This window comes from Adiantum capillus-veneris, chromosome 12, assembly GCF_014529385.1.
Source record: "Adiantum capillus-veneris isolate H3 chromosome 12, ASM1452938v2, whole genome shotgun sequence".
NCBI classification, from domain to species: domain Eukaryota; kingdom Viridiplantae; phylum Streptophyta; class Polypodiopsida; order Polypodiales; family Pteridaceae; genus Adiantum; species Adiantum capillus-veneris.
Window position 1 is genome coordinate 130,667,928 of NC_140942.1, and position 26,665 is coordinate 130,694,592.

The 26,665-nt window shown below is 44.6% G+C and overlaps 1 protein-coding gene across 3 annotated transcripts in view; it reads left to right on the plus strand.

Annotated features, from left to right (window-relative positions):
- The first annotated feature begins 309 nt into the window (after window positions 1-309).
- The window catches only part of LOC147446514 (putative histone-arginine methyltransferase CARM1), a 121,792-nt gene continuing 95,436 nt past the window's right edge, over window positions 310-26,665 (plus strand). The window contains exons 1-4 of one of the 3 annotated variants that reach the window (XM_086525731.1): window positions 310-675; window positions 757-1,006; window positions 10,239-10,307; window positions 11,388-11,478. In XM_086525731.1, coding sequence (XP_086381857.1) covers window positions 761-1,006; window positions 10,239-10,307; window positions 11,388-11,478 — 406 coding nt within the window. In that variant the 5' untranslated portion in view covers window positions 310-675; window positions 757-760. The remainder of the gene's footprint in view (window positions 676-756; window positions 1,007-10,238; window positions 10,308-11,387; window positions 11,479-26,665) is intronic. The other 2 variants (XM_086525730.1, XM_086525732.1) reach the window with 2 other exon arrangements.

Consider the following 26,665-nt stretch of genomic DNA (forward strand, 5'->3'; position numbering starts at 1 on the left):
TTGCATAAATAAGCAATTCCCAAAATTTTCCTACCTACTCAGAAACCCCACGATCTTGATAAATGGTATTAAATGCTAATAAATATGGAAACTCACTAAAAGTGACCTGGGATGACATTGTTTTGAGATGTGACTCGGATTCATGTTCCCCGATTCTACCTCCCATCGTGGGCACTTCGATCTTGTAGGGGAAGGGGAATTGGGCAGGGCAAAGTTTACCCTACTTCGGTTCAATAGTCACTTTTGTGTAGGGCTTCAACATAAAATGCTAGTGTTTGTGGGACGTGAGCAATAAACTCTTACCATCCACTTGCAAAACGCCTCTCAGATCCACACAACAACTTCTTAGAGCATTACTCTTACAAGAGCATCACAAACATGTAATAACATGATTCTTAGCCCTTCTTACAAATCTGTTGTGCAGAGTTCGACATGTAGACAGATTTAGCTGATTAGTCGAAATTTGAACCCTACATCATGCAAAAAAACGGGTTAAGAGCTTAGGTAGCGGCTTCAAGCTCATCGACGACAACTCAAAGCAGCGCACGTTGACTACACGACAGCTAGCTGCCGCAGGCAAAAGTTCTGCCCGGTTTTCCTCTCCTTTCTACGCATTTTGTTTCTCGCTCCTCTGGCTAACAATGTGTTGGTTGTTGTATTTGTATCCTCACTTGGGTTCGTGCTGCCATTGCTGAATTCTCTGATTTTCTTGTTTTCGCAAGCGGGGTTTTCTCAAATTTTGAAATTGTGCAACAGGAGTATGGCGGTCTCTACCTTGCCACAACCCCGAGTCTTTACAGACCTACGGCTCTCCTTTATCTCACCCTCTTCACCGTCCCCATCTGCAGATTCCTCCCTCCATACTGCCCCCTTCGACTGGAGCCCTTCTGTCTCTGCCGTTGCCACACTCACATCAGATCACTCTGGGAAGCTTGTAGATTTTCATTTTACTTCTAATGACGATGGTGCTGGCTCAAATTTTCGATGCTATTTGCAGCACACACAAGTAAGTGTACGAGCTGATATACGATGTTGTATATTCTTTACAATGTGGCTGCCGTGGGTGGGAACCATCTCATGTTAAGTTTAAGCAGATGAAGCGCAAGGGCATGGGTTTCAAAGGAGTTTGCTTACGATGGCTGCTATGTGTGCAACACTTTAAATTACACAATACATGTGACAAACATCATGGGAAACACCATTCCTCCTTCATAGTTTGCTTACGATGGCTGCTTTGTGTGTATCACTTTAAATTATCAATACATGTGACAAACATCACGTGAAACACCATTCCTCCTTCATAATTCCTCTTTGTGAAGAATGTGACTTAGCCCTTATGGGGTAGGGAGACAGAGATCAATTGTACAGATGATCTTACGGAGAGTTATGATCTGGGGTAGGGAGACAGAGATCAAATGTACAGATGATCTTAGGGAGAGTTATGATCTGAGAGAGAGAGAGAGAGAGAGAGAGAGAGAGAGAGAGAGAGAGAGAGAGAGAGAGAGAGAGAGAGAGAGAGAGAGAGAGAGAGAGAGAGAGAATGATGGGTCCCAACCAACCCTCTCGATGGCCCCTTCATGGTGTTCGCTTCTTTATTGCACAAAAGAGATAGCATGTAATGATTATGCAATGTCTTACCTTTGAGATACTCGAGATAATCAACCACCATCGTTGCTCCTCTCGGATGAGGCACCTCCTAGGTGGACTCAACGACATCTACAAGTCGCATGGGAAGTGGATGATAATTGTGACAAGATATGAGTAATCATACAAGACAAAACCTTCTTTTCTTGGTTCCTTCTTGTTAAGAATGTTTCTTTGGATTTAGGGAGCTTATAGAGAGAGATTGGGAGGTGAAGGTTATGTAAGGGGAATAGAGAAGGACACTGATCGCACAACGATAGGCTCCTGACCATCTTTCTCAAGGACCTCCACCTGGTTCATAGATTGTATGGAACTTCCTCGAGGGAATGGATTTCAAATAACTGTCCAAGAAGGGTGACTGCTCGCATCGTGGAATCTCTATCAAACATTCCGACAAGCTTGAACCACATTTCGATGGCAGTCTTTAAGGTCTAAATGGCCGGAGATACGTTTTAAAACGCAGGCTCTGCTGGGCAATTTTGTGCGCAGGCTGGGCGGGATAGGTGGGTGTGTTTCAAAACGCCAGGCAGCAGGGCAGGGTTGAATTCCAACGCTGGGCAGCAGATGGAAAAACACCTGTTGTGCCAAAAACACAGGCAACAGAAATTAAAAAACGCTGGGCAGCTAGCAGGTGATTTGGTGGCGAGTTACTTCTTCGTCTTCTCCTCCGGGACGCCTCGCTCCGCCTAGGTCTTCAGTCGCGTCGACGCTAGGTTGTGCCAAAAACACAGGTAGCAGAAACTTGAAAACGCAGGGCAACCAACAGGTGGTTTGGTGGCGAGTTACTTCTTCGTCTTCTCCTCCGGGACGCCTCGCTCCACATAGGTCTTCAGTCGCGTTGCTCTGATACCTTGTCAAAGTCGGCGATGTGGAAGCGTGTAGACCAAGTTGAAAAAGCATGGGAGAGAGACCCAGTCTTTGACAAATAAGTGAAATAAATCTCTAAAAGCCAAAACAAATACTGGGTTCACATTGGGCAGTTCACTGGAGATGCCGAAACTTTAACAGGACCCTCGTGGAGTTGTACTTTTGCGAGCATAAGAAAAAAGAAATACCGGAGGGGCACCAATCTTTAGGGCCAGTGCATCTGGGCGCGGAACTCCGTTGTGCTGTATCGTCTCTCTAGTCAAGGTGCTTTGATTTTGCAGTTTTTGTTCGTGTGTTGCTATTGATTTTTCGCTTGAAGTGTCCAAGCCTGTAACAATGGTATCACTGCATCAGGCGTGTGCTTTTTTGAAAGCATACTGGTCCTTCAAGAGCACACAGAGTAGTCAGATTTTTGTTTTGTCAAAGAATCTTCGTGTCCGTGCCCCGGACTTACTAGCCACTCCCACCCTTAGTCCATCGTGCATCGGACGCGCTCCTGTCTTCATTGCTCTGTCTTAAGGGGCATAAGCCATGAAGAACCCAAGACCACACATGGGTTCTCGCGGAGAATTTGATAGAAACAACACCCCTCTGTGGGGAGATGAAGAAAAGTTGAAACCTAGTGCGGGAATTGACGAAAACAATGAAGATTCGGGCAAATTTCCGGCGGAGTTTGCCAGAGCGGAGTACAAACGCCAACTGTAAGTTGACACGTGCGTGAAAAGATTGATCTAGCACTCCAAAGACCTGAAATTTGCGAAACATCAAGATTCACTTGAGATGGCGTGAGGCCATAGACTCCTCTCAAGAGGGGAAGGATGCTGAAAGAAAAGCGGATACTGTACTCGCAGGAAGATTTGGACAAAGCTCTTGACAAGAAGATGAACCAGATAATGAAAGGCTTGAAGCACTCTCAGAGGAAGAGAAAATCGGCGAATTTTTCGAGTTACTTGGGCCGGAAGTCGACTTTCGAGGTGACAAGCAAATCTAAGAAGCGTGTATGTTTCGAGGATGACCCAGATTTTTCTTCGTCTTCAGAGAGTTCAGACAGTTCGTCGTCCTCTATTTCTAGTGAGGATGAGAAAAGGGGGAAGTCGACTTTTGAGGTGACAAGCAAATCTAAGAAGTGTGTATGTTTCGAGGATGACCCAGATTTTTCTTCGTCTTCAGAGAGTTAAGATAGTTCGTCGTCCTCTATTTCTAGTGAGGATGAGAAAAGGGGGAAGAAGCATAGAAAAAGCAAGAAAAGCAGATTTTGAAAAACTCCAGGACGCATGGGAGGCCATCTAGCAGTTCATAGGAGTAGTGCTCGTCCTCTTTTGACAGTGAACAGATGAGCAAGAAGACCAAGGAGTTCAAGGAAGGGGGTCACACCGTCAGGTTTGAGACATTTTCAGGCTACCAGGACACCCATCGAGCCCTTGAGTTTATACAGTAGTTTGACGTCGCCTTCTTTGGAGGTCGGATCACAGAACGTTCCAAGGTGCGAAGGGCGGCATCTTACTTGAAAGGAAGTGCTCGGCATTGTGGTCTACTCTGTTGTTACGCAGAGAAGCACCTACGACGTGGGCAAAATTTTCACGTCAACTTGGATATCTAACGAATATGAAGGAGATGTCATCACCGCTTGGCATCATTTGAGAATGACTAAGTGTTATGTCCCGTTCTTGGGAGAGGGGATCTAGCCCAGATGCCGTCGGGATGGGCGTCCAGTGTGCGGGCGGACGTAGTGTGAACACGGCTAGTGTGGCTAGCCATTATTATAAATGGGAGGCCAAGCCTCATTTGCAGTTATCGACCCCCACTGGCGGGGTGCCAGTGGTTAGACCGCGAGGCTAGGAGTGCGCGAGGTCACCTCGAGGAGGTGAGGCCGGGTGGTGTGGGACGCTCGGTCTTACAGGTGCACGCCTACGTCCTCGGACGTTGGCCCCAGCACGGGGGAGCTGCCGGATGGTGGCTATGGTCGGGTGGTTTGTCCGACGAGTGTTTGTAGGTGGTCCGTGTAGCCGGGAGATTCACTCCTGCGTTCGTTTCATGGTATCAGAGCCGGCTTGGCTACGGAATGGACTGTGTGCACACCTACGGGCTGGTTAGAGTCGGATAATTACCATTTCATGCAATTTTTAATGAATTAATTATTTTCTTCTCGTGAGCATGTTTGCATGTGAAATTTAATGTGCTGCTCCTTGATTTTTGATAAAATGTAGCAATTTAGCAGGTGAAAGTGCTAAAATCAATGGATTTTTATTGCTTTTGCTGATTTTGATGAAAATCAGTGACTATTGATTTACTGATTTTACACTAAATTCAGCAAATGAAGCTTTAAAATCTCTCTGTAATCTTTTCCTCTGCGAAGCGAAGCGCGCGCGCGCGCGCACAGAGAGAGAGAGAGAGAGAGAGAGAGAGAGAGAGAGAGAGTAGCAGTACCTTTCTCAAAGAGAGGATGGACACACTTACCAGCGTGGAATCTCCTTCGTGTGTTGAGCACGGGTGGGCACAAGCAAAGCGAATGCTGTTTTTTCCACCATGCATCGCTTGCAGCAATCGCACGTTGTTCGAGAAGGCCTTCGTCAAGATTTTTACGCTTGGGGCCTTTTAATTGACGTTGAGTTTTTTTTAATGCCCCTTTTATTTAAGTGGCCAAGGACACTTCGTTTTTTTTAAAAGTTTGATATGAAACTTGCAGATTATAAAAAAACCACTTATAGAGAGTGAGTTTTGACAGAAGAACTGAGTTTTCAGCCCTCTGCTTCTTTCCCACCGCTCCTCTCTCTCACCCGCTTGCCCTCCCGCGCTCCCGCCATCACCCGCTTGCCTTCGGACGCGTACACCGATGCGTAACGCTCTTCGGAATACAACTTTTCGCGATCGAAAAGTGCAGAAAAGGCCCAGTTTCGCGTGAAATTTCCAGTTTCTCACACTTTGCCATGGATTCCTCTGGCTCGGATGTGCAGCGTGACGATGCGCCAGGTAATGTTCAAATTTTATTCACGCATTCTCTCTACACATGGATTACAAGTACTTTCCAGAGCTTCGACCAACGTGTTACCGCTCTGAAAAACGTGAACGTTCATACGAACATTCGCTTGGCCTCTCTCGAAGGGGTCGTGCAAGGGCTTGGTTCCCGACTTATCGCTCTGGAAAATACAGCTCAATCGAAGACTACGCGTATTTCCGAGGGCGAAACCCATCTCCAGCAATTGCGGACGTAGATTGCTGCTTTTGGGCGTTCATAGGGTGGTTCAATTGCCATGATTCCATACAAAACTACAAATTTCTCAGGGGAGGAGAAAGAATGTACTGAATTAGTATCAGTGGACCACGTATTTTGACCTCCATGGGGAGCATGATGAACGGAGGATTCAGACGCTTCCTCTCTATCTGCACAGTAAGGCGCTTACTTGGTGGCGTGACATGACAAAGAAGCCTACGACGTGGGCTGATATCTGTGTGAAATTCAAGAGGGATTTTGCCAAAATGGATCCTTTGAAAGCTTACGCCAAACTGCAGAGTCTTTCGATGAAAGCTTTGTCTTTTGATAAGTACACCACGGCTTTCAAAGAAGCGCTCACCTTCTGCAAGGTGGATTCCACGCACGCTGTGCACATGTACTTGCTGGGATTACATGAAGATTACCGTTGGGCCTTAATCAAGGACAAAGCCTCGATTGACGTCGAGGATGCAGTCGGAAAGGCCAGGACGTTCCATTTGATATATGGAGCAATTATGAGAAGAAAAGTACTGCAGACCATCAATCCGGTGAGGGCGCTTCGAGGAAGCGACCCCGATTCCAGCATAAGTCCAAATCACCGCCGAGATCTTCTCAGGAGAAGAATAAAGTAAAAAATGCTTCAATTGCTGATGCAGTGAAGAAAGGGGCTTGCTTCGGATGTGGCCAGACACGTCACCAAATCAAGGATTGCCCCAAGAAGAAGACAAAGAAACCGCAAGGTCGTCCCTCGGTTCAGATTCACGAGATCTCAAGTAACTCTGATGTCATTTAAGTTGAAATTCATCATTTAGCGCACAGTTCATGCACTAACTGTACTTTTAGCACCAAATTGTTTAATAAGCACGATCTTGTCCGTTTCCCCAGGAAGATCAATGGTCACGACGTGACCGTACTCCTTGATAATGGAAGCTCACACAATTTTGTGGATGCAAAATTGGTGTAGAAACTGAGCCTCGGACGCGGGACAGTGACCATGAGTATCGTGTGAAGATGGCTCGTGGCGAGGATACGGATGTATGGAATCGGATGGTTCCAGATTTGTCGCTCGAGCTAGCTGATTACAAAGAGAACGTGGATTTCCACATCATGCGCCTGGACAGAGCATATGTTATTTTAGGAATTCCATGGTTTTATGATAAACAAGACTCATTGTATATAGACTATGTACATCACTCTCTTGTTTTTGTTAAGCAGGACATGCCTCGTGTATCTGTCGCTTTGTAATCAGAATTCTGTAAATAATGGTTTTGCAATACCAGTTGTTACTACTTTGGAAATGTATAAAGATACAAAGTCTTCCGATGTTGACTTTTATCAATGTGTACCATCTGCTTGGTTTGATTCGTTAGTGCTTGGTACTTTTGTCACTGAATTTTGTAAAAATGTTTCATGTTCTTCTATTGAACTTGGGGATTCGAACGAATCCAACCTTATTCGGATACTTATTTGTCCGAATCCCCAAGTTCAATAGAAGGTAATTCCCCTGTTGTCTGGAATGAGCGTCTCAACGAGAGCTTTCGGACACTAAAGCACTTGGTGACTATTGCGCCAATATTGCACATTGTGGATCCTAGCAAACTGTTTGTGGTTGAGACGGATGCTAGTGACTATGTCATTGGTGTGGCGTTATACTAGGATGGACGTCCTGTTGCGTTTGAAAGTAAGAAGCTTTCTGACGTTGAAATGCGTTATCCAACGTACGAGAAGGAGCTTTACGCCGTAGTTCACGCCTTGAGGAAATGGCGACACTATTTGTATGGCTCTACGTTTGTTGCATGGATAGATCATCACTCCTTGCGCTATGTCTGTGATCAAGGTGATCTTAGAGGCCGGAAGGCTAAATGGGTTGAGCTTATGCAAGAGTTTGACTTTGAGATCCGTTGTAGAAAAGGATCTAGCAATCGAGTTGTTGATGCACTTAGCAGGATTCTTGAGGTTAATGCTTTGTCTATGGCTGAAATCTCGACGGATTTCTCTCTGTCTCTCTCTCTCTCTCCAAGGGCTATGTCGTTCCGATGGCCATTTTGGCAAGATATGGAACGAGTTCGAAGTGGGGCATGACTCGCGTATATGCTTGGGTGCTCCGGAGAACCAAGTCAGTCGTGTTGGAGAGGTGAGACAGCGACAATATTCCATCAGAGGTTGACTATTGTTCAGAAATGGTAAAGTCTGCATGTCGGAAATCAATGAGGCTCGACAAAGGATTTTGTGCGAATGCCACGATGTTCCTAGCATTGGGCACCCAGGCATCCAGAGAACTTTGGCTTTGGTCAAGCGATATTTCTATTGGCCAAGAATGCGCTCTTACATAGAGAGCTATGTGAAGAGATGCGCCCAGTGTCAGGTCAATAAGGTAGAGCGCCTTAGGAAAGCTGGCCTGCTATATCCATTGAAAATCCCAGATGCCAAGTGGCAGAGTATTTCCATGGACTTCATCGTTGGTTTGCCAAATACTAGTCGGGGCAATGACGCCATTTGGGTTGTGGTCGATAGACTCACAAAAATGGCGAAGTTTATACCAACGAAGTCGACAGTAAAAAGCCATGAGTCGGCGGTTTTATTTGTTGATCAGCTTTATAAGCTGTATGGTTTGCCATAAGATATCGTCAGTGATCGAGATACTAAGTTCATTGGCCGATTTTGGTGAGATGTGTTTGCTCATCTTCATACGAAGTTGATGATGTTGTCTTCTGACCATCCTGAGTCCGACGGACAAACTGAGAGGATGAATCAGACGTTAGAGGACATGTTGAGAGCCTATGTAATTGCTGAAGAAAACGCTAGTTGCAGGGCTGCTGATTGCTTGCGTTTGTTGCTGAAAAACGCTGTTTCAAAAGGTTGGCTGATGCTGTTCAAAAACGATGGTAGAATTTCTCTTGGAAGCGCCTAGGGCAGGCTGAATTCGCTGATGCAAAAATGCTGGTATGGCTGAAAAACGCCAGGCTGAATTGATGTGCAAAAGCTTCTTCTTGCTGAATTTCGCCAAGGCAATGGTGAGGGTCGTCTTGCTGAGAAGGGTCTCCAGAGGGCCTGCTGCACTTGAGTGCTTGATGCTCTCTTTATTCTTCTGCCAGAAAGTGCTAGCTCTGGTTTACTTATATATTATCTCAGCAAAATTGCCCTACCTAGTTCCCAACAAAAGTCACTTAATAAATAAGTGAAAAAATGTCACTGGAAAATTCCCCTGATGGATTCTGATGGGAATGCTGATGATCATGCTGTGTGCAACCGGAGGATATGCATCTAATCTAAGTGACTGGTCATGCACGGTCTGCGAACAGACTCACAAAATTGTCCACGGACACATAGGGTTGGATGTGTCGCGTGACAGTATGTTATTTTTGCTGCTATGCGTGTGTTTTGGCTATTCTTGACAAAGGATTGGCATGTGAATGGACGATCTGCTTTTGGGGCTAATTTGGAGTTCGGAAGCCATTGCTTTTTGCCTACAACAAAACCACCTATTCCTGGCAATATTTTATGTGATTGAGAGCGAGATCGTGATCGTGATTGCTATGTTGCGCATGCAAGCTGTGGTTCAAACTCCTTCATCGGGGGTGTGCTGTGCTATTGTAACTTTGATTCATATTAATAGAGATCTCTATTCTATGCATCTATTTAGCTCTCTCTTTCTCTATTCGTGTATTGTCTTTGATTCCTGCCGCTCAGTTCTACAAAGTTATTTTTAGGTCGTTTTTGAAGGGTACAGAGATTAGAAGTTAACTATCTTTCTTTACCTACTCATTGAAGTGGTTGAATTACACTCTAATACGGGGAAGGCTACCTTCTAGTAAATTTGTGGAAAGCTTTGCTACTTCGGGCCCCTCTCATGAAGGATGAGATATTTGCAGTGGATGAATTTGTTTGTGATTTCGACACTGCCTATTTGCGAGGAAGGAGAGCTATTCTTCACTCTCAATGCAAGCATAACTAACAAAAGGTGCCTAGATTTGGACCGAGGGCAGTCGGTCTTACTCAAATATGAGAAGTCAAGGTTGACGAAGCAAGCGCGCCACCAAGGGTACATTGTCGAACTTTCCAACAAATATTAAGGGCAATTCAAGACTACGGACAAAGTCAATGATGTGGCTTTTAGATTGGATATGAATTTATATTAAAAAAATGATAATGCTTTTCTCATAAGTTTACTTTGACCTTGTATTGCTCTTCCTCCAAGTGAACCGATTGTTGAAGATCCTCTGAGCTAGATAAGCCAAAAGAGATTCATCATGAGAGCAACCTGCTCACAGAAGCATTTGCTATTTTGGAATAGTTTTTAGTTTAATGAAATTCTTATATGTATGTATGTAAAATTTTAAATGTATATATGTATATGGATATGTGTACCTATATAGTATACGTATGTACATCTCTATTTATCTGTTTGTCTGTTGCGTGCGCGCGCGCGCGTGTGTGTGTGTGAAATATATAAACTCTGAAAAGCTGTAGATTGTGGGAGCTTAAACATGTGTATATGGCGTTTCAATTGTTTCAGGTCTGTAAGGTGGGTCCGGCATCTCAATTCTGGATGGTTGAAGATTCTGCTCCCTCTTTGAACCCTAAGGTGATGGTGTACCTGATTCAGGCTGGATACTTTATTTCATTCTTATGAGTTTCTTCCTGATTGTGCTGAATTTGGTACCAATTGATAATGTTGCCTAATTTGATTATTTTAATTTCATTTTGACCCTGTGGATGCTCACTGCATTATAAGATGCTTGCAAGTTAAGAGACACATATCTCCAAAAATCTGCTATGTTGAATACCTACAAGGGCTATGAGTGGCGGTTGTTGAGGATGCACAGAAGTTTTACTGATTGAGGAAAGGACAAGGTGGGGGACTGATGGCTCTCCATAGGGGAAAGGGAAAGGGTGCTATGGTCTCAAGTTTTGACGTTCATCTTGGAAAGATCTTGAGAGATGGTGATTTGTTATCAGTTATCTATTATAGTTGAGAGGAGAGGTGATGGAGGCAAGGCTACATTAACAGTTGTAGCAGTAGTAATTAAATGCAAGTATTTGTTGTGATCTTGAGGTAAAGGTAGCGAGGTTGCATTAAGCCTTTTATTCACTGGAATCTAGAGATGAAAATCACAATTTTTGTTACAATGAGTAAGAATTCTTTGTATGTTTCTAGCAAATGCTGGGCCGCTTGATCCTCAGCTTGGACAAAAGGTTTTTAGTTGATTCAGAATGTGGGTGATTTTACTAAACGCTAATGATGGGGGGTGATGGAGGCAAGGCTACATTAACAGTTGTAGCTCTCCTGTGAGCGGTAGTAATTAAATGCAAGTATCTTGAGGTAAAGGTAGCGAGGTTGCATTAAGTCTTTTATTCACTGGAACCTAGAGATGAAAATCACAATTTTTGTTACAAGAGTAAGAATTCTCTCTGTATGTTTCTAGCAAATGCTGGGCCGTTTGATCCTCAGCTTGGACAAAAGGTTTTTAGTTGATACAGAATGTGGGTGATTTTACTAAACGCTAATGATGGGGGGTGTGTGTTGGTCTCAGTCGTGTTTGGGGCTTTTGTCTACCTGTGATGTGTTTTGTTGCTTATATTTGTGTCATTCAGCACATTGGATCGGTATCATTCCCAATGTAAATTGACATAAACCAAATTATTGTTCATGTGGATGATGCAGGCACCCTATTCAGAAGGGTTTGGGGTCTCTTTCACATCAGAAGAAGCAAGCAACTCCCTTTTTGCAGCTGTTCGTGAGTGGAAATCAGCAGGTATTAAATTCAAGGTTGATATCATTCTCACCCTGCTAAATTATGACTCGTGAGAAAAGCGCACAGTTTATGAACTCCAGACTAATCACGGAGAGAGAGAGAGAGAGAGAGAGAGAGAGAGAGAGAGAGAGAGAGAGAGAGAGAGAGAGAGAGAGAGAGAGAGCCGACATGGTAATGAAGTCCAGTCAATGGCTGACATGCGGACCAATGCGATAGAGACAAAAAAATGACTATGCGGTCCTGTTCAAAAAAATCTGCTGAAGCAGTCAGTGCCGGCGCGGACTACTTTAAAAGGTTTTTTTAAAAGTTTCTGAGAGCCAATTTACACAACCAAGGCCACATAATTCATGAAGCGTGATTTCTTTTCCACAGATGTTTCTGACCACTCAATGTCTGACGGGCGGACCAGTGCGATAGAGAGACCAAAAATTGACTTTGCCATTCTGCAGATACAGACCATGCCGAATTATCTTAAAAAAAAAAACTTAAAAATAATCTCTTGAAGCAGTCCGCGCCCAGCGCGGGCTGCTTTAAGAGGTTTTCTTAAAGTTTCTGAGAGCCAATTCACTCAACCAAGACCACATGAAGCGTGATTTCTTTTCCACAGATGTTTCAGACCATTTCTCTATCCTCACACACCAATTTTGAATTTGCATATGCTATGTGTCCTCGCAAGCGACCCAGAGCATAAGACTCAGACACACCAATTTTGAATTTGCATATGCTATGTGTCCTCGCAAGCGACCCAGAGCATAAGACTCCAAACCCTTTTGCCACCATTATCGCTGTCGACGGTTGTCTTCTTCTGTGGTTGCGGTGGTGCTCCACCTCTCACCCAGGGGTGGAGCCAGCTTGCAACTAGCACACCGTAGGTTTTCAAATATTCCCCATGAGAACTTAAGAAGTTTGCAAGAAGTGGCCAATATGTTGGCAACCGGCGCACCATGTGAACTAGCTCGAAGAGGATTGGAATTTCTCCTCGTCCTTGACTAACTTGGCATGCGCATACACGTGCTCTATTAACACTCCGCTCTCAATCGACGCGATGCCTTCCATGCCTACCTGCAATGTTTTTCTCGTCTGATTGAATCTGTTCTTGCTCGCCCTACGCTAGAGGTCACCTTGGAAGACGCAGCCAACATCCACACCCCTTTCAAAATCTCTGCAAGGGTCTGTATCCTTCCAATGACTTTGGGCACCTCAGCCTACACCCAGACCCCACTCAAACTATTGAAAAGGATCTATTTTCGGGTGGTTTCTAAAGGCAATGTGCAACTCAACCAACACATGAAAACAAATCTCCACCATCATATTAGAAGATCGTACGAGCAATTGATCTATATGCCTGCCCCCGACACCCTTTGCTTCGCACTCATAATAGCTGTGTGACCTACCATCTTGCAAAAGGGACTAGGGTGCTCCTCTGAACATTAGGATTGCCTCATAAGCTGATGATTGACCTTAGAATCTTCACAACCCGGTCTCTCCACAAAGAGCATCATAAGGTAGTGAGTCCTAGTAGTCCTCAGATTGTTATTTGTAGCATCCACACAGGCAATTATAACCCTTGCAAGGCAAGATGTGCGCCTATAAATAGAAGTTATGGCGGTGGTGGATACCATGCAAGCGACAAGGTGGATGCAACTAGGGTTGTTTGGAACACATTGCAAAAGAGAGCGTCGCCAACGAAAAGCAAAGGTAGGGCAAAGGGCATCTCATAGCCGGTGCTGGTGCAAATCCTCATGAGAAAAGGATTGAGAAGCTATAGGTCTACCTGACGGAATGGAGATAGTTTGGTGGCACCACTACTCGCTAGCATTGATGCTCATGGAGGGGGTAGTCACAAGCGTGCAAAAAGTGACTCAAGGGCAATACACTTATAGAGGCAAGGAGGGGATATGGCGCACAAAAGGGCAAAAGGGGAGGGAGGCTTGATAGCTTAAGGAAAGCGGTGGGGATATTGAGAGAAAGATGTGACATTTCCACAGGGTAGTGGTAGTGGGGAAGCTCAAGACTAGTGAATCGATAGTGATGGTGGCCAACCTAAAATGATGACGTAGGGATGCCTTAGAATAGAGTTAGGTTCCAATTTTTAAATAAGTTGCAGGTTGTGCAAAGAGAGAGAGGCGAGGGGAAGAGGTGTTTAGGGACAATTAGATAGCTAAACTATTGTATGTTTTTTGCTATGCAAATGCCTTTTATGATTTGCCTTTATATTAATCATGTTTGGCTCTGCTCGACTTTAAGATTGCCTGGAAATTTTTGCTTGGAGTTTGAAATTCCCCCAATGGTCAGTAATCCAAGACGGTGGTAGAAGAAGAGCATACACCTGGCTAGCGGACATAGCGTCATAGGCGTGTCATGAAAAAACCAATCATACATGTGAGCACCATCAGCCAAGGGCGGCATGGGCAAAAAGTCAATCAGCATGTGTTGAAGCTCTCTCCAAAGCTGACGGTAATGCATACCTAATCCAAAACGTCGAGCGGCAAGGGGAAAATGGAAAGTGTAGCCCACCTCATCAACCACATCTGCAACCACTCGAAAGCCACGACAAGAGAGAAAGTATGCCTGGCCTGACTCCAATGAAGACTCTCCAGTCGAAGCGAATTCCCTTCTCGCTGTTGTCGACCATGCTATGATAGATGCATTGTGACCTCTTTTCAAGACAAAATCAAACTGGAAGAAAGTGGACATCCAGGAATGTATCCTTCCATCTTGCCAAAGCAACTTTCCAAAGAGAAGGTTGCCAATGACCAAAGGAGGAAGTAACAACATGCCGACACAAACAGGCATCATAAGAGCCCAAGGTTGAGATTGTTACACAAGAGCAGGCCATAACATGGCTTTTCTAGCAAGAACATGCTGACGCAAGTCCAAGATATAGAGACCGCCAAAGCGCTTGGGAGTGCAAAGTTTCTCCATCGACATCAAATGCAGGCCTTTTTTATAAGCATGAGTTTGCCACAAATGAGACAAAATCGATGACATAAGAGAAGTGAGACAATGGCGAGGCCAATTCAGCAATGACAGAAAGAACTGAACATACGCCATCAAGATACTTTGAACAATCCACAAGCGAACATGCAATGGCCATGTGGATAATTTCCAGTAATGCAATCTAACATTCAACTGCTGCATTACCCAATTCCACTTGTCGATTGCGAGAGACATTCCATCCAATTGGATACCCCAAATGCCTGACAATTACATTTGGAGAAACAATCTCTCCTGGCCACAACAAAGTACGCCAATCACAGGGATTCATCTGCAAGAGCTTCGATTTGCAAAAGTTGACTTTACAGACCAGCCGCAAGCCCATACAGCTTCAAGGCTTCCATAATCACTCAAACATCAGCCTGGCAATTGCGAGGCATAAACAAAGAGTTTTCCCAACGAAATTGTGACCCAATGGTAACTACAGGCCTTGAAGACAACTAGTAGAAGTCCAACGATCAAGATGCATCAACAAAAGGTGTGTGGCAATAACGTACAACAGTGCATTAAGGGGAGCCTAACTGAACAACCAAGAGGCCAAGATTTTGTTAGTTCACCTTCAAGAATCTTGGAAGACGAATTGCTAGCATACAATAAATAAACTACATTGGCTAATTTAGCCTTTAGGACCAAACCCAAGACACCTCTTCAGAGCAGAAATGTTGTAAGGTGCAGCGGAATGAATGTTTGAACTTTGCTCAAGATGAGTGCTCCGAACTGTGCTCAAGGTTCCTTTTTCTTATGGAAGGGAGAGCCTTCCGTTCTTATATGAGAGAGTGCAATTGACACAAACAAGTGAATGGACACTGTGCGTGAAAGTGTATGAGACTGAGAGATAGAGAGAGAAGAGAAATACGACACCAAAGACGTTGCAAAACCTCTGAAGGCCCCACTCTCGTTGGCTAGAGTGGTCTACTATCGATTGCACAAACTGGTACAAAGTGGATGCATGAAACTGATGCAAGTCTAGGCTATGTCGATGTCGACGACGGGGATGACGAGACTGACTCAAGGGCTGAAAACTGATGCACTCTATCTGTTGTCCAAAAACCGCCAATGACTGAAATCTGCTGAAAACCAAAAACGCTGGTTTGGGGCTGATTCCTGCTGGCTGAAAACTGCTGTTTTGGGCTGTCAAAACGCTGAAAACCTGATGCTATGCATTGCTGAAAATGCTAGGGATGTGGGTGATACTGGTTTGCTCTTTGGACCTAGGCTCGAGAGCCAAGATCGATCCTTCGAGATTGATCGAATCTATAACGAGGGTAGCTTCACTAAAAAAAGCATCAACTAACTCATCATCCTTATGAACAATCACGTCATCTTCATGCAAATCATCATGCTTGTAAGAAATCACATCTTGATTATGCAAATCATCATGCTTGTCAGTGTCATCCAAATCATTATGCTCATTATTATCATTCAAATCATTATGCGTATCATCATGCAAATCTTGTTTTTTATGTTTTGGAGAAGAAGAGACTGAGAGAGTCTCCTTCTCCTGAATCCGTTCAATCTTCACCTGCACATTAGCAATGAGAGATGGAGAATGAACAACTTGCTCTCCACGAATGACAATGGGAGAGTCACTTTTGGCAAACGTATTTTCCGCCCAATCAATGAGGGTTACGCTCACGAAACCATCGAATGCCCAAAATCATATCACATCCTGAGAGAGGAGAGACAAAAAATTTCCTACAAAAAGCAGCTTGTTGAACTGTAAACAACACATCAAGGCACTCTTTCGTGATGAGAGAGTCCATACCGGGAGCGAAGCCAGAGACCTCGAGAGGAGATTTCTGACTAACCTCTAGGCGGGCTCTCTCAACAAGAGAGGGACTGATCACATCATGCATACTGCCTGGGTCAAACAATATGACAAAACGCTGCCCCGTCGTATGACCATAACATTTAATGAGAGACTCATCAATGGGAGGGTCAGGAGAAACTTGGGGCACACTCGTGTTGTCATTGATTGCATTGACAGAGGAAGTGGGTTCTGTGGATTCTTTAGATTCATTAGAGTCAAGCTTAGGACATGTTCTTTTTATGTGACTCTTAATGTGACAATGAAAACAACGACCTTCCTTAGAATAAGTACTTTGCTCTTCCTCCTAAAATTGTTTGTGCTACCTTTTCATATGGAGTGAGCTTAGGTTTAGCAATTGTGTTAGCCTTACCCTTAGGTTCATTGGAAGAGTTCTTTTCTGAGAGACTGTTGGAAGATTGGTTAGAAGAGTTATCGTTCTTACCATTCTGAGGGTTCTGAGAAGTCTGCGAGGTACTTGTGGAAGTCTTGTTCTCCTTAGGCTTTCCCTTGTTGTGCTTCATCTCTGTGCGAGAGCAATTGCTACCGCCTTGTTGAGATCGATTGGATCGAGTACCTCCACATCATACTTGATATACTCGTTTAATCCATAAAGGAATGCCTCCTTGTGCTCCGCATCTGACTTGCGTAATTGAGTGCCGAGCTGCAAAACACGATTAGAAAAAGACATGACCGGCATACCATTTTGCTTGAGAGCGCGCCAATCGTCCTTTAATCGTGCGAGGTATTGAGGTGGCATAAACCACGCCTTGAGCTTGTCTTGGAAATCAGCCCAATAGAAGGAAAGGGGCGTGAATTTGTCGGCTTCCTCTAGGTGCGCGGCTAACTGTGCCTCTTGCCATGCGTGGTACCAATTGATGGCATCACCGGCAAGGTACATAGCTGCCGTCAAAACCTTGCTATTTCCTGTCTTCTTAGTTGTCACAAAATAAGCATTAAATTGATGCAACCAAGAAAGAATAATCGTAGCATCCATCTTACCATCATACTTACTGAAAGTCAACTTCTCTGTGACTGGGTTGTTGGAGTCCGCATCCCGGCTTGCGCCACTTGAGGAACTACCAACATCTTTGGTTGGTTCAGACTTCGAGGCAAGAACTTGTCGAACCAATTCTTGAGTGCGTAGGTCTCTTTGAACCTCACGATCGGCCTCCAAGGCCGTTCGTCTTGCTTCGGCTTCCTCCTTTCTTTGTGCTTTTCTTTCTTTTCGTGCATCGCGCTCGCGCTCCAAAGCAATGCGAGCCGTTTCTTGTTGTGCCAGTGCAACGCGATTCGCTTCTTGTTGTGCCAGCGCAACGCAAGTCGCTTCTTGTTGTTGTGCCAACGCAACTCGATTCGCTTCTTGTTGTTGTGCTATCATGTCCAACATCGACTTGACCATGGCCTCCATAGGATTTGGTACAACTCGTGGTGTAGATGGAGAAGGGGGAGGGTTGGGAAAACCTCCTGGTGGGAAAAATTCTTGGTCGCCTCTCTCATGCTCATCACCTGTATGCGAAGTATCCATTCCGCTTCGGGTGATGACCATGCACTATGATCTTTGGTTCTTAAGTTCATGAGGAACTTGGATTCTTGCGGGTCTTGGGTTCTTGGGTTCTTGAGGTCTTGAGGTTCTTGAGGGTCTTCTTTTGCTTGCAATCTGTGTTTGAGAAGGACCTTCTCTTCACCCGAGTTTTACTCTTTTCTGCGGGCGCACCCCTTGGCGGCCTTGCGCTCACATCAAGGTTGCTTTTTCCCACCTCATGTCGATTGGCCGGCCGCTAAGTGCACGGTCCGCTCTCAATGAGTGAAAAGGGGCACAAGGGGAGGTTGGACAAGCCCTTCTTTCTTGGGATTCTTGTCACTCTTCAAAAACACGATTAGGAATCGACACGCCCAAGTGTACTTGGGTTCGTGCGACCGCAACAAGCAAAAAAATTTCTTGTGATTCTTGTGGTTCTTTCCTTGAGTGATACAGAACATTGCCAAAGCTCTGATACCAATGTAAGGTGCAACGGAATGAATGTTTGAACTTTGCTCAAGATGAGTGCTCCGAACTGTGCTCAAGGTTCCTTTTTCTTATGGAAGGGAGAGCCTTCCGTTCTTAATGAGAGAGTGCAATGTACAAAAACAAGTGAATGGACACTGTGTGTGAAAGTGTATGAGACTGAGAGATAGAGAGAGAAGAGAAATACGACACCAGAGACGTTGCAAAACCCTCCTCCGAAGTTCCCCACTCGTTGGCGAGAGTGGTCTACTATCGATTGCACAAACTGGTACAAAGTGGATGCATGAAACTGATGCAACTCTAAGCTATGTCGATGTCGACGACGGGGATGACAAGACCGACTCAAGGGCTGAAAACTGATGCACTCTATTTGTTGTCCAAAAACCGCCAATGGTTGAAATCTCTTGAAAACCAAAAACGCTGGATTGATTCTCATTCCTGCTGGCTGAAAACCGCTGTTTTGGGCTGTCAAAACGCTGAAAACCTGATGCTATGCACTGCTGAAAATGCCAAGGATGTGGGCGATACTGGTTTGCTGAAAAACGTTAGCAAAGGGGGACTTATGGCGATGAGGCTTCTTGATGAATAACGCTGGATGCTGGGAGGTATTGGGCGATGAGGATTTTGCTGAAAACGCTAGCAAAGGGGTGGTCTATGGCGAAGAGACTTCTGATGAAAAACGGTAGGTGCGGAGGAATCTGGCTTGGAGGAAAAACGCCACCAAGGGGGGGATCTTGCTGAGAGAGAGAGGGGGAACCTGCTGCCTGTGGCCTGTGTTCTCCTTGCTCTTCTGCCAATTAGTGCTAGCCTAGGTTTGCTTATATACAAACTTACTCAATTTGCCCTACCTACTTTCCAACAAAAGTCGCTTAAAAATAATAAGTGAAAATGTCAAAAATAGGGAAAATAGGTCTATGCACTGTAAAAATGCTACTGATGGAATCTGATTGGAATCTGATGGTCATGCTGTGTGCAACCAGAGGATATGCATCTAATCTAAGTGTCTGGACATGAACGGTCTGCGAACAGACTCACAAAAGTGCCAGATCACTTCCTATTCTAGACTTGACTTGACTGACTAAACCCTGGTCATGCTGTAGCTTGTCCACGGACACATAGGGTTAGATGTGTCACGTGACAAATGTAGTCCCACTGCAAAGTATCAAAAGTCTTCTCGATGTCAACTTATATTACAAGTACATCCTGATGCATTTACTTTGCATATTCCATGCCAATCATAACATTAGCTAAGTTGTCAGTGATTTGGCAACGTGGTATGAAACCATACTGAGCCTGATGAATTCCAACAAGAAGGTGATATTTAATCCAATTCACAAGTAACTTAGCGAATATCTTATAATGATAGGCGTCACAGTAATAGGCTGCCAATGAGAAAAATGCCCACATAGTGCTTGCTTAGGCAACAATTTAAGCAAACCCTCTTTCCATGATACTGGCAAGTCTTGTTTCTCCCATTCCGCATTCATCATGAAAAGCGAAGGCTCTTAAGAATCTCCCAAAAGGAGAGGAAGAACTGCACCGTAAGCCAATCCTAGCCAGGGGATCTCCAACGGCCCAATGCAAGCAACACACGATGCAATTCAGAATCCATGAAATGTTCTTCAAGTCATTGTGAATTGTAATAGACTTGGACACTCCAAGTCAAGAATCAATCGCGACAGCACCAAATAACCACTTCAAACAATTCACAGATCACAATAGATTTGCACTGGCTCGGCGGAGTTCCGTGCCTAGCCATATTGGCCCCAAAGACTGGCGCCCCTTTCGGTATTTCTTTTTGTATTAATCAGTTCAAAGTACAAGAGAGCGGTTAGGGTTTCACTCTTAGACTCTACGTCCAGATGCTCTGAGAAGTGAGGCCCTCACCACTAATTTAAAGATTACAAGGGATGCCCAAAAGCAGAGCCCCAAAAGCTTGAAAGCAAAAGCAGATTCTCTCTCTCTCTCTCTCTCTCTCTCTCTCTCTCTCTCTCTCTCTCTCTCTCTCAATGAGAGTCAGTAAAAAGCAAGTTCTCTTTTTCCCAAAATCATAGCAAAAAGCTGAGATTTGCGTCGCTCAAAGTTTCCAAAATTTTTTTTTTCAGCCTCCGCGATTTTCGGAAATTAGGGTTTTTGGCAAAAATTAGGGTTTGTAAAAATTTTAGGGTTTCTGGCAAAAATTAGGGTTTCTGCTGTATGTAGCCACGTCATCACTTTGTGACATACCCCCCTCTTGAAAGCATTGTAATCGACCGCAATTACGCCTGCAAAACTGATAAAAGCCATAAACTGTCTTAGCAGACACTGACTGTTAGTACCTATGTACTAGGAACACACTTCTAGCACATGTACAAAATTGACAGTCACATCACACGACATCACAGGACATCACCAGACATCACATGACATTCAACATTCATTCGGATCTTAGACCATGATTTATCGGCAATGTAGCTAGCAATCACATCTAGGTCCAATCGGGACCTCATCGATGTCCGATTGACTAACCCCTATTGCAACCATGTCTATTCGAGATCATGTAGACCAAAATGCTGCAGTCATTTCGTCTATCAGTTCCTGCACTCAAAAGAAGCGAAGAAACAAATCAGTATCATTATTAGGAATTCCATTTCATAAAGTCATCCAGCAGAATACTGTCAGCTATCAGTATCCTTGAAGCTCAAAGAGACATCAGTGACTTTAGTATCAAAATTGAGGCATCTGTTAAGAAAGGAGCGGAGTAACTCCCTTCTTGTGCATCCCACTGCACCAGATCTTCGGCCAAGCTGAATTTTTGGGTTCCGTTTGAAGTAGACTATGCTAAACCAAAACACCGAGGTAAAGTTTCACAATCTGAGGAGTATCTGCTAGGTCCTCCTCCTCCATCCACTTCGGATCAAATGCAGGAAAGTTCTTGAACTAAACCAAGAACCGCCTTCGGACTTTACATTTCCTCAATCGGAAGGAGACATCATTTATCTTGTCAGTGATCTGGAAAGGTCTGTAGTATCGCATACTAAGCTTTGGAAAAAGCCTCTCCTTTCCCTTTTTCTTTCGTAGGCGTGCCTTTTCAAAACGTAAGAGCACCCAATCATCCTCCTTCAATTTCAAGTCGCGACGATGGTGATCCGCTGCCTTTTTCTGTCGTTCTTGAGACTCCTGCAAAGTCTTGTGAACCTTGGCAAAAGCCGTATCCAAATCTCGCGAATATTCATCCGCTTCAAATATCTAATCTTTCGTGCTCAGGAAGGATGGAACCTTCGCAGCACTTTCAACAATCTCACATGGCGTCTTCCCCGTCGAAGAGTGTATCGTGTTATTGTAGGCAAATTCCACCAAAGGTAAGTTCTTTTCCCATTGAGTCTTCTGATTCGAGATACAAGACTGCAATAAATCTAAAACCACTGAATTGGCAATCTCAGATTGCTCGTCAGTCTGCAAGTGGAACGATGACGAGAATTGCAACCACGTGCCAATGTTTTCCCAAATTGCCTTCCAAAACAAACTCATAAATCTGGGGTCTTTGTGGGAGACAATTGTCTCAGACGTGCCATGTAATCGAAAAATCATCGTGATCATTGTGTGTTCTCGGGAGATCAAAAATGAAATCCATTTCAATACTTTTCCAAGGGCGGGTGGGTATGGGTAAAGGCTTTAACAATCCCTGTGCCTTATGTCTGTCAAAATTGACCTTCTGGCATACTAAGCAACTGCGCACAAACTCTTCCACATCCTTTTTGAGTTTCGGCCCAAAGAAGTATCTCTCTACCCCCTTCATGGTGGTAGCAATGCCGCGGTGACTTGTAAAAGGTGGACAGTGGCATTCAGTCATAATTTTTTCCCGCAACGGCTGTGTAACGCACAACATAGTCTTTCTCATCAAGTAGCCTTCCCGAAGGGAGTATCCAGCTACTATCTCCCCATCCCGTATCCGTGTGAAAATATCTGCAAAATCTGTATCTATGGCATACTGATCGACCATATCCTCGAAGCTCCTATGATGTATCGCGGAAATAGCAAGAACCAATGGCTTCCGAGACAAAGCATCTGCCACCACATTCTTCTGTCCCTGCACATGGACATTCTGGAAGTGAAACTGTGACAAGAAGTTCGCCCACCGCATTTGCTTTTCCGAAAGCTGCTTCTGTGACAAGAAGTAGCGCAAACTCTGATGGTCTGTAAAGACAGTAAAATCCGCTCCGAGTAGGTAATGCCGCCACTGAGTAAGAGCATGGATAACCACCAAAAGCTCTTTCTCATAAATCTGTGATGTCATCTCCGGCCTAGAGAACAATCGGCTCTCGCAAGCAATGACATGGCCTTCTTGCATTAAGACTGCACCCAGACTACGACCATAAGCATCACAAAATACTTCAAATGACTTCTGCAAGTCCGGTAAAGTCAAATCTGGTCCTGTAGTCAATTTCTCTTTCAATGTCTGAAAGGCAGTCACCTCTGTGGATCCCCACGAAAAAGGGACTCCTTTCTGTATCAAGATATGCAAAGGGGAAGCAACCTTTGCAAACTTTCGAATGAACTGTTTGTAGTACGAACACAGTCCCAAGAAGCTTTCAACTTCATGGACATTCTTCAAATCGGGCCAATCACGGATAGTGTCTATCTTGGCCGGATCCATTTGCACTCCTGTTGCTGAGACAAAGTGTCCTGAAAAAAATGTATCTCTGAAGCATATGATCTCTGTGTTCTGCTTCATTCTTGGAGAAACCAATGATATCATCAAAGAAAGTGCCAACAAATAGCCTCTACTCCCGAAAAATCCCGTCCATCATCCGGTTAACTGTCACAGGAGCATTGGTTAAGCCAAAAGGCATCACCAAAAAAACTCAAATAATCCAAAAGTAGTCCGGAAGGCTGTCTTGTAGACGTCTCCCATCGCGATTCGGATATGATGATATCCACTCTTCAGATCAATCCTGCTAAAGCACGAGGATCCCTGTAACCTGTCGAGTATATCATCGATCCTAGGAATCTGAAATCTGTTCTTGATGGTGATTTTGTTGAGAGTGCTATAATCGATGCACATTCTCCAAGATCCGTCTTTCTTCAAATCCAACAACAGTGGAGAGCAATACGGTGAAGTACTATGCTGGACAAGACCCTTTTCCAAGAGGTCTTTCACTGGGTTCATAATCTTTTCATTTTGTACTCGGCTCACACGGTAAGGTGGCCGGTTCGGTGGCGTGCTTCCAGGTATCGGATCAATGGTATGATCTTCAGGCCCTCTGAAAAGCAATCGGCATGAGTGTGGAGAAAAATCTTGGCGTTCTTTTGATCAGGTCAAAACATATTCAACCTTTATCCATCGTTCAGTTCTCTCCCAAAAGAATGAGTAAGAAACTGAAGTCCATCTAGTACAATCTCTAAGCCCTTCATTTATCAAAGTCGCTTTCTCGGCTTGGTAGTCAACCACGGTGTAGCTCTTGTGGTACCAAGGGATACTGAGTAGAACGTCACTCGCGTGCCCTGAACACCCCTGTCATTGCAAACGAAGTTTGCTAATGCTCGGTGTAATGGCAACATCCCATCCGGGTGCCAGTCGAACTACCTCCGCCTGTGGCGTCAGTCTGTCGGGCGTAATTCCAAACCGAGCCGCCAATTCCAAGTGAAAAGAAGTTGGCCTTGGCTCCTTCAAAAGAGCTTCTGGATCCTTCACTTTGCCCCAAAAGCGGCAAAGTTTGTACTTTCATTCATTAGATTCGGTGCAGGTCCCACGCCATGTGGTACCAGTTCTGCTTTTCTATCTGCCTTTTCTGCCACGTTCCTGAGCTGCTCTCGAACTCTCAGGCCTGTCGTCGTCTTTATCATTCTGTTCTTTCTGTGCCTTTTTAGGGCACTTCGCGGAGATATGTCCATGTTCCCCGCATCCAAAGCACTTCCCCTCTCTGATGAAGCGAGCTCTCTCCTCAGGAGTAAGCTTGGGTCGTGCATCCTTTTTCTCTGGGTTGCTCTTTTTCTTTCTACTTTCATTCCCAGAAGTCTGTTCGGCGCTTTGTGTCATGGCCTCATCTGTGGGGTAGGTCAGAATGCCAGAGTCAATGGCAAAGCCCCGCTTCGCATGACTCATCAACTCCTGAATAGAAGCTGACTTCTGTTCCAAGCAGTGATCTCGGATCTCTGTAGGTAGACCCAAGGTAAACCGCTCAATCTGTTCTCTGAACGAGATCTTCTTGAATGAAGAGGCGGGTAGAAAAGAGCTCTAGAATCTTTCACAATAAGCATTGATTGTATCTTTCTTGGTCATCCGAAGATGGTTCCAAGCAGCTCGTACATCACGTTCATATTCTTGCGTCAACCACGAAGAAATACAAAGCTTCTTAAATTTCAGCCATTTAACTGGCGCAATCTTGTTTAAAAGAAGTGTGGACCACCAAGTACGAGCATTCCCCTTACTTTTACGAGCATTCCCCTTAAAGTAAGCGGGAGCTCTCCGAATCTTGGAGTACTCTGAATAGCGTCCTTCCGCGAAAGCAATGTCAAACTGCTGTATAAAAGACAAAGCCTTCGAAGCATCTGAGTATCTTGAAAAAGTATCAAACTTGATCGAGTGGCCACCTTCCTTAAACTCTCGGACTTTCTTGCTTTTATCTTCGAGAAAGTCATACTGGTTGGCTTTGTAAAAATTCTTCTTGTTCGCATAGAAGTCTCCATCATCAGAATCTGAGCTGTCTGTAGACGAGTCCTCAGTAGAACTGTCAGTCTCTGGGCGAGATTTAGTCTTCTTTGCCTTTTTCTTGCCCTTTCCGAAGCTTTGTTTCTTGCTTCGCTTTTTACCTTTTCTGTCTTCTTCGCTCGAATCTGAAGAGCTAGAAGAACTGTGAGAAGAAGAAGAAGAAGAACTGGGTACTCCTTCAAATCGAACACGCTTCTTCTGTTTCTTTGCCTTGTCAAAAGTCGACTGACGACCCAAATATCCCGGGAAGTCAGTACTTTCTTCTGCTTTTTGCCGTGCTTTTTGGCATTCTTTCCGCGTCAAAAAGCTGGGTGATCCGTGCATCAACCACCTCTTGTAATTCCAGTTTCTTGAGAGCGGGTTTCAGTGGTGGTGCAATGGTTTTCTGCCCTTGTTCATGCACTTCCTGAAAAGAAGTCTCGCTCATATATTTTGCCAATTTCGGATCCTTCGCAAAACTGAGCATCATCTTTGTTGCATCGCTGATCGATTGACGACGCTTCATCTCTCTTTGCTCCGCCTGAGTAGGCTGAGGCGGGCCATACTCTCTGTCAGAATCTTCGTTGTGATCCCTGCCCGCATCTCCAGATGCAGAGGGAGTCGACTGATCCTTACGTGAAGCCATAGGTGCTGCGGAAAAAAAAATTGGGGATTGGATTTCCCGTAGAAGAGAAATAGCCATGCTCTGATACCACTGTAACAGACTTGGACACTCCAAGTCAAGAATCAATCGCGACAACACCAAATAACCACTTCAAACAATTCACAGATTACAATAGATTTGCACTGGCTCGGCGGAGTTCCGTGCCTAGAGATATTGGCCCCAAAGACTGGCGCCCCTTTCGGTATTTCTTTTTGTATTAATCAGTTCAAAGTACAAGAGAGCGGTTAGGGTTTCACTCTCAGACTTTGCGTCCAGATGCTCTGAGAAGTGAGGCCCTCACCACTAATTTAAAGATTACAAGGGATGCCCAAAAGCAGAGCCCCAAAAGCTTGAAAGCAAAAGCAGATTCTCTCTCTCTCTCTCTCAATAAGAGTCAGTAAAAAGCAAGTTCTCTTTTTCTCTCTCTTTTTCCCAAAATCATAGCAATTTTCGGAAAATTAGGGTTTGCAGGAATTTTAGGGTTTCTGGCAGAAATTAGGGTTTCTACTGTCCGTAGCCACGTCATCACTTTGTGACACGGATCCTGAGAAAAAGTGATTGGTTGAACATGAGAGAGCAACATCTGTCATGCGCTGTAGATGGCTAAGGAGGGACAACAAACATATGCCTATAATGCGAGACCATAGCATCCGCAAGCTCCTGTTTGGATGATGTCCAAGCACCTAAAGGAAGCTTTACAAGCTTAATGTCTTGGGAAACCGTTGAGTGATGCAAATGGTTAAAAAAATTACTTCTAAGCACCACCTTGACGAGCACGCATTTGCCATTTGTCAAGTTTCCGCTTGTAATTAAGTTGTATACATACTCGAGCTTCACACAATTTCGACAATTCAGAGTCAAATAATGACCTTGAGTTAGCCAATTCTTGCAACTGTTGACAGACTTGCTTGGCATTGTTAACCTTGCCTCGAATCCGATGCATGTGTTGCTTACCATAATACTGAAGAGCATATTGCACTCGCATAACAAAGCGAAACGAAGCAACATCATTATCAAGATGCATGTGAGCAAGCAAGGGGG